Source organism: Maniola hyperantus, chromosome 6 (genome assembly GCF_902806685.2).
Source record: "Maniola hyperantus chromosome 6, iAphHyp1.2, whole genome shotgun sequence".
Lineage (NCBI taxonomy): Eukaryota > Metazoa > Arthropoda > Insecta > Lepidoptera > Nymphalidae > Maniola > Maniola hyperantus.
This window is the reverse complement of record NC_048541.1, coordinates 1,804,027-1,815,443: the sequence shown is the minus strand read 5'-3', so window position 1 is coordinate 1,815,443 and position 11,417 is coordinate 1,804,027. Positions and strand designations below refer to the sequence as shown.

Genomic DNA, 11,417 nt, shown 5'->3' with positions numbered 1-11,417 from the left:
CTGTGTATTGTCCCCACACAGGGAGGTACGATCAACGACTATGAAGTTTGGATCATGGTGGCTTTGGGAGATAACAGGTAATAAAGGTGTAAAAAATCTAATGTCTAAAACATTTTTTTTTAATTTTTTTAATTCACATACAAGTTAGCCCTTGACTGCAATCTCACCTGGTGGTAAGTGATGATGCAGTCTAAGATGATAGCGGGCTAACCTGGAAGGGGTATGGCAGTTTTTATTAAACCCATACCCCTTTGGTTTCTACACGCCATCGTACCGGAACGTTAAATCGCTTGGCAGCACGGCTTTGCCGGTAGGGTGTTAACTAGCCACGGCCGAAGCCTCCCACCAGACCAGACCAGAAATTTAGAAATTATAAAATTCCAAACCCCTGCCAGGAATCGAACCCGGGACCTCCCACTATTAAGACCACAGCGCTCACCACTGCGCCAGGGAGGTCGTCTAAATGTCTAAAATTAAGTCTATTTTTTATATTTTCTTCGGAATAGTATACCTATTAGAAATCTTGCCATGCATTGAAAGAGGCTTAGTATCGGGCAACCCCCTGTCAGACGCTCTTAAACTTTCACAATTTAAGGATGTCTGGCAATCATTAACTGGATTTCTTATATTTACTATTCCATAGAATATGTATAAAAAATAAACTTTATACTTTGACATTTTTACACCTTTATTACCTGTTACCTCCCAAAGCCACCTTGATCTAAATTTCATAGTCACTGGTCGTTCCTCGATGCGTTGGGGACAAAACGTAGATGAACTTTCAGCTTTTATAAAATAACGAAGATCTGGCGAGCGCTGGCTCTTGGTCCAGTACCTGAGTTAGTCGAAACTGATACACCCACCAAACAAAATAAAAAACAATACAAATTCATGACGTTATAAAGCCAACCCAGAGGCGATGCGTGCTCATGAAATATTATACACTTTTATAATATATCAGGCATTTCTCCCTGAAAGTCTCATATTATTTTTAGGGTTCCGTACCTCAAAAGGAAGTAAAATAATAGTAGGTGTACCCGGCAGAAAGTAATGTAATTCAGAGCCTCAATAGCTCAACCGGTAAAGGAGTGGACTGAAAACCGAAAGGTCGACGGTTCAAACCCCGCCCGTTGCACTATTGTCGTACCTACTCCTAGCACAAGCCTGATGCTTATTTGGAGAGGAAAGGGGAATATTAGTCATTTAACATGGCTAATGTTTTTTTATAAAAAAAAAAACGGAACCCTTATAGGATCACTTTGTTGTCTGTCTGTCTGTCAAGAAACCTACAGGTACATCCCGTTGACCTAGAATTATGAAATTTGACAGGAAGATAAATCTTATAGCAGACATGAGGGGGAAAATCTAAAAACCGTGAATTTGTGATAAAATCACAAGAAAAAAATTCAAAATAATGCTATTTTGAACTTTCAAAATAAGATTTAACCAAGTGGGGTATCATGTGAAAGGGCTTTACTTGTACATTTTAAAACAGATTTTTATTTATTTTCAGGCATAATAGTTTTTGATTTATCGTGCAAAATGTCGATAAAATACGATTGTAGTAGGTACGGAACCCTCAGTGCGCGAGTCTGACTCGCTCTTGGCCGGTTTTTTTTATAATAATTTACCCTCATTAGCAAGTAACAATAATTAGCCCTCATAAATAAATGTTTAATTTTAAAATCACTCAAGCGTAAGTTGATCTTGAAAAATTAGGATTACCTAATAGAAAAATATTATTCACCATCATCATCATCATCATAATCAACCCATCGACTATACTGAGGACAAGTCTCCTCTCAGAATGAGAAGGGTTTAGGCCATAGTCCGCTACGTTGGCCCAGTGTGGATTGGCAGATTTCACATACCTTTAAAAACATTATGGAACACTCTCAGGTATGCAGGCAGGTAATAAAAAAAATATGTTCACGAAAAAAATTATTTACTTACTAAATCAAATATAGATGGCGCAGTCCGTCATTAACTTCCTGTGTAAAAAAGGAAATGTGCATAAAAGCGTTAGGTATATCTTGTACGAACGGAACCCTCGGTACGCGAGTCTGACTCGTACTTGGTCGGGTTTTTTTCTATAATTAAACTAACTCTATTTTTTTATCAATGTTGATGAGGGCGTATAGTTATTTATATATTTTATAAAGTACACTACCTACATAAACATGAATTATCGTGCAAAATGTCGAAAAAATACGACTGTAGTACGGAACCCTCATTGCGCGAGCCTGACTCGCACTTGGCCGGTTTTTTTAAAGAATATTAGCCATGTTAAATGACTAATATTCCCCTTTCTTCTCCAACTAAGCGTCAAGCTTGTGTTAGAAGAAGGTACGACGGGTGGGGTTTGAACCGTCGACCTTTCGGTTTTCAGTTCACTCCTTTGTCCGTTGAGCTATTGAGGCTCTGAATTACATTACTTTCTGCCGTGTACTGTACCTATCATTATTTACCCCCCCCCCCCCCCCATAGGTTGTGAAAGGGGGGTCGAAGGTTGTATGAAAGTCCTATGTTTTTGAAGTTAGAGACATGAAAATCGACATTTAGGTTATTTATAGCTTTAAATAATAAAAATCTGTATAAGTCAATTTGGGAAATTCCCCCTTAAGGGTGGTAAAATAGGGGGGAAAGTTTTTATAGAAAAGTTTTAACTATTGTTATTTTTACTTGAAAGTTGAAACATAGGTTCTTTGTAGGGGGTAGGTATCAGATAAGAAAATAAAATAAATTGAATGTTTACTTAATATGGGAGCTAATTAGCAGCCATTATGCCACCTGCTGATGGGGGTAATTTAACAAAGATATGCAAATGAGGCTTTTAGAGACATATCTGTACTTCATACTAATATTGATTGGAATAATGAAAATTACAAAATAGCCGCCATGAAAATTAAAAAAAAAAAGCGTTCTCTCTAGTACTAAATTCTTCTTGTCAAAATCTATTTTAAGCATAATGTACAAGTAAAGGCCTTTCATATAATATGATAGGTACCCCACTTAGTACAGTAATCTTACTTTAAAAGTTGAAAATATCAATATTTGTTCATGAACACATTTTAGTTTTTTTTTTGCGATGTAACCACAAATTCACGGTTTTTAAATTTTTTCCTTTACTTGTACTGTAAGACTTATCTACCTGCCCGATTTCATGATTCTAGGTAAACGGGAAGGGGGGTTATAGGTTTTCTTGACAGACACGACAGACGGACAGATGGACGATTAAATGGACAGATGGACAGACGGATAGACAGACAGGCAGACAGACAACGAACCTATTAGGGTTTCTTTTTTCTTTTTGAGGTACGGCTACGTAAAAAAGTGTTATTTCTTGTACGATGGTACGGAACCCTTCGTGTGCGAGTCCGAATCGCACTTGACTGATTTTGGTATGATGTGGGTTTATATATTATATTATGCAAATATGGTATCCCATGAGAACAGAAATATATAACAGCTGTCTTGCGCGATCGTGGACACATTCTTATAGTTCTGTAACTAATATTATGAAGTTGTTTAGTTTATTATGTTGTTTGGTAACTAAAGTAGCGGCAAAAGAAATTACTGGTTAGTATTTTTTCAACACACTTGCTCATAAAGTGGCTATAATTTCACCGCAATTAGGCACATAATGACACCTATAAATTAAACTGTGACTTTTTCATTGCTATTACCAAAGATAATATATACTTGTTTAATATAATATTATCTTTGCTATTACTAATAAGTGAGATATAGAGTTTATTTTTTATTTTATTGGTTGAGTTGCTTTGTTCTTAAAAAAATTTCGATACAAAACAAATCGTGTTCAATAGTACAAATAAATGTTTTCTTCACAAGTGTGTTGAAAAACGTCATATTATGATACGCGTGTGTATTGATGATTACCGTCCTCGGCTATCTTAAGACCCTCACCTAATGGCTCGGTTCTCAATGGCGCCTCAGCGGTAATCACCAACATTACACACTTGTACTATAATGTACTACTAGCTGATCCCCGCGGCTTCGCCCGCGTAGATTTAGGTTTTTAAAGATCCCGTATAGCTTATGTCACTCAGGAATAATGTAGCTTTCTACTGGTGAAAGAATTTTTAAAATCGGTTCAGTAGTTCTAAAGATTACCCCCTACAAACAAACTTAACGACATTACCTCTTTATATAATACTAGCTGATCCCCGCGGCTTCGCCCGCGTAGATTTAGGTTTTAAAAGATCCCGTATAGCCTATGTCACTCAGGAATAATGTAGCTTTCTACTGGTGAAAGAATTTTTAAAATCGGTTCAGTAGTTCTAAAGATTACCCCCTACAAACAAACTTAACGACATTACCTCTTTATATAATATAGCTGATCCCCGCGGCTTCGCCCGCGTAGATTTAGGTTTTTAAAGATCCCGTATAGCCTATGTCACTCAGGAATAATGTAGCTTTCTACTGGTGAATTTGGTGAAAAGAATTTTTAAAATCGGTTCAGTAGTTCTAAAGATTACCCCCTACAAACAAACTTAACGACATTACCTCTTTATATAATACAACGGGCCGTGCAGCAGAAATCGTAATATTTTAATTTCGCCATAACTTCAAAACCAAACGTCCAATTTTAATCATTCAAAGACCAAATATTATCTCCATAAACTGTTCTTAGTGATGAAATCATTTATTTTGATAAGGATTAATAGCATGAGTAAAATAAACGCGTTTAAATGTAGTCCAAAAAAATTCAAGATTTTTAAATAAAAAAATGGTTGCTGTGCCTCACTCGACATAGATGGGTATAGTGTGTCGCGGACTTTTTTGTAGATATTTATAAGATCTACAATTAATTAGAACATTTTATGGTTCTATCTTTTATAGTTTAGGCAGCGTACGCAAAATAAGTAACTTTTCTGGTTGATTTTTTACACCTTGTGTCCGAAAAACCCAAATATCTTACGGAACCCTATTTTTTTCCAAAATAAAATATAGCCTATGTTACTCGTGGATAATGTAGCTTTCGAATGGTGAAAGAATTTTTAAAATCGGTCCAGTAGTTTTTGAGCCTATTCAGTACAAACAAACAAACAAACAAACAAACAAACAAACAAACAAACAAACAAACAAAGTTTTCCTCTTTATAATATTAGTGTAGATAAGGATTAATAGCATGAGTAAAATAAACGCGTTTAAATGTAGTCCAAAAAAAATTCAAGATTTTTAAATAAAAAAATGGTTGCTGTGCCTCACTCGACATAGATGGGTATAGTGTGTCGCGGACTTTTTTGTAGATATTTATAAGATCTACAATTAATTAGAACATTTTATGGTTCTATCTTTTATAGTTTAGGCAGCGTACGCAAAATAAGTAACTTTTCTGGTTGATTTTTTACACCTTGTGTCCGAAAAACCCAAATATCTTACGGAACCCTATTTTTTTCCAAAATAAAATATAGCCTATGTTACTCGTGGATAATGTAGCTTTCGAATGGTGAAAGAATTTTTAAAATCGGTCCAGTAGTTTTTGAGCCTATTCAGTACAAACAAACAAACAAACAAACAAACAAACAAACAAACAAACAAACAAAGTTTTCCTCTTTATAATATTAGTGTAGATTACTACACTAATATTATAATATTGTAACTGCACTTAAAAACCGATCAATTGCGAGTCTCACGAAGGGTTCGGTACCATCGTACAAGAAATAACACTTTTTAGGGTTCCGTACCTCAAAAGGAAAAACGGAACCCTTATAGGATCACTTTGTTGTCTGTCTGTCTGTCTGTCTGTATGTCTGTCAAGAAACCTACAGGGTACTTCCCGTTGACCTAGAATCATGAAATTTGGCAATTAGGTAGATCTTATAGCCGACATTTGGGGGAAAATCTGAAAACCGTGAATTTAGGGTTAGATCACACGAAAAAAAATTAAATTATGGTCATGAACTAATAATTAGTATTTTCAACTTTCGAAGTGAGTGACTATATCAAGTGGGGTATCATATGAAAGGTCTTCACCTGTACATTCTAAAACAGATCTTTATTTATTTTTATGCATCATAGTTTTTGAATTATCGTGCAAAAGGTCGAAAAAATACGACTGTAGTACGGAACCCTCAGTACGGAACCACACACACACGTTGTCACTCACGCTCACCCGCACCGGATTAGCGCGGTTGCTGTGTGCGAGGCCCCCACTCCGATTGCCATCTCATCCAGTCCCTATCAGTACCCTTATTATAAATGTGAAGGTGTGTTTGTTTGTTGGTTTGTCCTTCAATCACGTCGCAGCGGTGTAACGGATTGACGTGATTTTTGTATGGGTATAGATAAAGACCTGGAGAGTGACATATAGGCTTTTTATCCCGGAAAATCAATAAGTTCCCACGGGATTTTTAAAAAACTTAATTCCACGCGGTCGAAGTCGCGGGCTTCAGCTAGTACCCTATATAACGGGAAGTACCCTATAGGTTTTAATTCCCTTGACGGATCTTGACAGACACGACAGAGGAACAAAGGGATTTTTTTTTTCTTTTTTTTTTTTTTTTTTTAATAAATATTAGCCATGAATAAATGACTAATATTCCCCTTTCCTCTCCAATTAAGCGTCAGGATTGTGCTAGGAGTAGGTACGACAATAGTGCAACGGGCGGGGTTTGAACCGTCGACCTTTCGGTTTTCAGTCCACTCCTATACCGGTTGAGCTATTGAGGATTATATAAGGGTTCCATTTTTTTCTCTTTTGTGTTTCATTTTCAGAAAAACATGTCGTCGAGAATGGTCCCGTGACAGACAAAAGAGAGGGACGCATTGCCGGAGGGGTGGCAGTGGAGTCCATAACGGAGTTTCCGTACGTAGTTCAAGTACTCAAGCCGTACCATTGTTCGGGCGCCATTATCAGTAAGAATTACATACTGACTGCCGCTCAATGTATTGAGGACGAGTAAGTCAAAATATAATAATCTAAATATATATAAGGTGACTGACTGACTGACTGACTGATCTATCAACGCACAGCTCAAACTACTGAACGGATCGGGCTGGGCGTGCAGATAGCTATTATGACGTAGGCATCCGCTAAGAAAGAATTTTTGAAAATTCAACCCGTAAGGGGGTGAAATAAGGATTTAAAATTGGTGTAGGCCACGCGGACAAAGGAGAGGGACGGATTGCCGGGGGGGGGGGTGGGGGGGGGGGGGGGGGGGGGGGGGGCAGTGGGGTCCATAAAGGAGTTTCCTTATGTAGTTCAAGTAATCAAGCCGTACCATTGTTCGGGCGCCATTATCAGTAATTACATACTGACTGCCGCTCAATGTATTGAGGACGAGTAGGTCAGTCAAAATATAATCCATACAATCCATACTAATATTATAAATACGAAAGTGTGTCTGTCTGTCTGCTATCCTTTCACTCCATTCAACCGATAGGGAAGGACATAGGCTACTTTTCATCTCGGAAAATCAAAGAGTTCCCACGGGATTTTCAAACACCTAAATCCATGCGGACGAAGTTCCGGGGAATCATCTAGTAATCTATATATTATATGAAGGGAAAGTCTGTCAGATTGACTGACTGATCTATCAACACACATTTCAAGATGGATCAAGCTGAAATTTGGTATGCAGATAGCTATTATTTATATGACGTAGGCATCCGCTAAGGAACGATTTTTGTAAATTCAACCCTTGGAGGGGTAAAATATGCGTAAAATTTGATTAGTCCACGCGAACGAAGGCGCGAGCATAAGCTAATTATGTTATCTGATCCAGCACCTTTTGCTATATCCAAGCTTTTAGATTGGACGTATCGCAGGATGCTCCGCATAAACTGGACGGCTATAGTATCCAACGCTGAGGTTCTTGCCCGGATGCAGAAAAAGACCGAGTTAGTTAAAACGATCAAGCAGCGTAAGATCTCGTACCTGGGCCATATTTTGCGACACAATAGGTACTGCCTGCTGCAGACAATCATGATGGGTAAAATAGCTGGGAAAAGAGGGGTGGGAAGAAGAAAGAAGTCATGGCTACGTAACATCAGGGAGTGGACTGGCATAAAAACAGTCGGAGAACTATTCCGCCTAGCCATGGACAGGGAGAAGTTTAAAAAACTGACTGCTGACCTTCAGTAATGGAGAGGCACTAGAAGAAGAAGAAGAAGCTTTTAGGTTAGATATTTAGAATATTACGCTTGTTTCAGTCCAAAGGAAATTGAAGTTAGAGCCGGCAGCCAATTCCGCGGTGAGGGAACTCTCATACCGATCGCCAAAGCGGTCCGGCATCCGTACTTCAGGATTGGGGCCAATTACGACTCAGACATTGCATACTTAAAGACGGTGTCACCTATCGCTTTCAATGAAAATGTTCAGCCAGGCATTTTGACGGATGACCCCTTGGAACAACCGTTTCTCACAGTCACTGGTTGGGGGGAACAGACCTACGCAGGGCCAGAGGTGACAAACCGTTACATTATCATTAATTTCAGGTTTTCATACCCAAAGGGTGCCAAGAAGACCCTATTACTGACCCTATAAGTCTGTCTGTCAGCGGGCTAGTATCTCACAAACCGTAATGGAACGGTAGAGAGTAGAAATTTTCACAGAGTTTGTCTATTTTGCATTGCCGTTCTTCAAAAAAAAAGTAGGTACATAAGTAGTGGTATCAGTGGCGTAGCTACCTTGGGTGGCACCCGGTGCGGAAGTTGGTGGTGTCACCCCATCGAAATTAAAAAGCAATAAATTTTTAACCGACTTCCAAAAAGGAGGTGGTTCTCAATTCGGTCCTTTTTTTAATGTATTTTCATCGATTTTTTCGAGGTTTCTGGACCGATTTGCAAAATTTTTGTTTTGATTGACAGGGGGTGTTTCCGTGGTGGTCCCATAAAAGTTTCTAGATCCTGACGCTGCAGGGTTACTGCCCGCCTAAGTTATCAAGATTCAGGAAGTGTTCATAGTGAATTAACATTGTAGGTACTAAGCAACGACCTTATGCTTAGAAGTCCCAACTCCTCAAAGTTGAGAGACAGGGTAGGTGTCACCCCAACAAAGGTGAAACCCGGTGCGGCCCGCCCCCGCCGCCCGCCCTTTGCTACGCCACTGAGTGGTATATCTTGTACGATAGTAGGTATAGTATCGGTATAAACTCCCATACCGATCGCCGAAGCGGTCCAGCATCCGTACTACAGGCTCGAGGCCAATTACGACTCAGACATTGCATACTTAAGGACGGTGTCACCTATTGCTGTCAATGAAAATGTTCAGCCAGGCATTTTGACGGATGACGACTTGGACTGTAGTGGACGTCTATTGGTTGATGATGATACGATTTGGCGCCCTTGAAACCCTAAAAATAAAACCAGTGGCCAGCGTAGAGCTGATGTTTTTGTTTTTCAGTCATGCAGGACATATTCATACGTACTCAGAGGAGTAGAACTAGAGGCGATACCTCCGTGGGACTGTGAAGATATCTACCAAGATGTACGTGAATATATCACCGTCAACATGCTCTGCGCAGAAGAGACTGTCTACCATGACAAAGGAGCTTGCGACGTAATTGTTTATTTTTTTTACTTATTCATTTCACATTAGCTCAGAGTTCAATCAGAGTGAACTCGAGTGAGAAACTCTCGGTTTGATCCTGAATCGACGATACGTCAAATATTATTCTATGGTGACGTAAACTCAAAGAAAACTAGGGGCTACCTGCGTCAAATCATCATCACCCTGTGGAAGTCCACTGTTGGACATAGGCCTTCCCTAAAGAGCGCCACCACACCCGGTCCTCAGCCTTCCTCACCCAGTCACTTCCCGCCAGCCTCTTCATATCGTCGGTCCATCGTTCTGGAGGGCGTCCCACACTTCGCTTGCTTATACGCGGTCTCCACTCAAGAACTTTTCGCCTCCAATCGCCATCTAGGACAGGCATGACCTGTCCACTGCCACTTCAGCTTGCTAATAGTTTGGGCTAAGCCAGTGACCTTGGTTCTCCTGCGGATCTCCTCATTTCGGATTTTATCCCTCAGGGAAACTTCTAACATAGCCCTCTCCATAGCTCGCTGAGCGACTTTGAGTTTGTAAACAAGGCCGTTTATCAGTGTTCACGTTTTAGCACCATAGGTGAGGACGGGAAGAACACATTGGTTAAAGACTTTCGTCTTCACGCACTGAGGGATTGACGATTCCTGCATCAATTCCTGCGTCAAATATATACTAACAATTGACACCTGCCAGTGACGTCGAAGCCTCGACGTTTTGTTAGAAGTTCCCTTAACTTTTTTTTATTTTTATTTATTCATTATAGGTATACGCTTGACCACAATCACACCTGATGGGAAGTGATGATGTGGCCTAAGATGGGACGCGTTTACCTGACTGTCGTTAACTGTGTTATAAATACTTGAATTGTTATTTTTTAGGGCGACAGAGGTGCACCACTAACTCTTGACTCCAAAATATATGGAATCAGTTCGCACACTTATTACTGTGGACCTGGCATGTATCCGAGCATTTTCACTTACCTCAGAGCCAAGGAAATACGCGAGTTCGTTACCAAAAGTACCGGAGTTCAGTACGTGAAATCAGATAAACTTTAACTTTTGACATGTTTTCCACAATTATTATTTACGTTACTTATTCGAGATTTAAATTAATTTCATTGATGTACACCTTTTGTTTTTTTTAAGTGTATCCTGTATTCTTACTCTCTGCAATAAATAAAACCAGCCAAGTGTGTTACGGATACAGCTATCCTTACCTATCTATATAAAACCCAGGCATCGCCGGGGGAGCTAACATGTCGTCTAGCAGCCCAGCTACGTGTGGAAATATGCCATCTCATCACGTTCCGGCACATAGAGTCATCAAGGTCTGCAGCCAGCTCTGTACGTGATCTCTGGTGCTAACCGACCACAGAACGGTAGAGGGGAAATCGATATAAAATCGATAGAGTTAGTTTTAAGGTAGCATTAATCTAGCATAAGTAGTATTTGTAATTTAGATAAGATATAGTTAAGTAAAGGCCTTCGTGTCCCAACGTCGACACGAATGTCCTAATTAAATCATTTTCGTAACCAAAAAGGACTTCTGCCTTCAACCCCCGCTCCAGGTAGCCGCCCTTACGTAACTGGCGCAGTCTTAAAGGATAGTCCTGGATGTTCAAGGTCGTCGTGGTGCATCCCCTAAAATCAGGTCAACGCCGTCAACTTCCTTGTCGGGACTACAGAACCTACGAGGAGCAGCTGTCATAGGAGCTGCCGCTGAAGACTTCGAGTCGTACTGGAAATCGATGGATCGAAGCTCGCCAGCGACTTTGGTTTTGTAAGTACATGAAATCCTTTTTATTGGTTGTTATATTAACTTTTGCGCAGGGTACTATAATTTTATAACTAATACGATTTTTTATTACGATTTTCACCCGCGTAGTAGATACTTTCATTTTATT

At 39.6% G+C, this 11,417-nt stretch overlaps 1 protein-coding gene across 1 annotated transcript; it reads left to right on the top strand.

Moving 5' to 3' along the window:
- Positions 1-40: 40 nt before the first annotated feature.
- On the top strand, positions 41-10,569 carry LOC117983167 (trypsin-1-like). Its single transcript, XM_069499156.1, has 6 exons — positions 41-77; positions 6,742-6,925; positions 7,795-7,866; positions 8,179-8,431; positions 9,371-9,526; positions 10,393-10,569. Exons 1-6 carry the CDS (start codon positions 41-43, stop codon positions 10,567-10,569), a joined length of 879 nt encoding a protein of 292 aa, XP_069355257.1.
- Positions 10,570-11,417: the final 848 nt, after the last annotated feature.

Bases quoted from the DNA above. Each gene is read 5' to 3' on its own strand.
- LOC117983167 (XM_069499156.1), top strand. From the start codon at position 41: ATGAAGTTTGGATCATGGTGGCTTTGGGAGATAACAG. The intron at 6,926-7,794 runs GTAAGTCAAAAT...GACGTATCGCAG, and splicing joins GCTCAATGTATTGAGGACGA to GATGCTCCGCATAAACTGGA. The intron at 7,867-8,178 runs GTTAGTTAAAAC...CGCTTGTTTCAG, and splicing joins CGGATGCAGAAAAAGACCGA to TCCAAAGGAAATTGAAGTTA.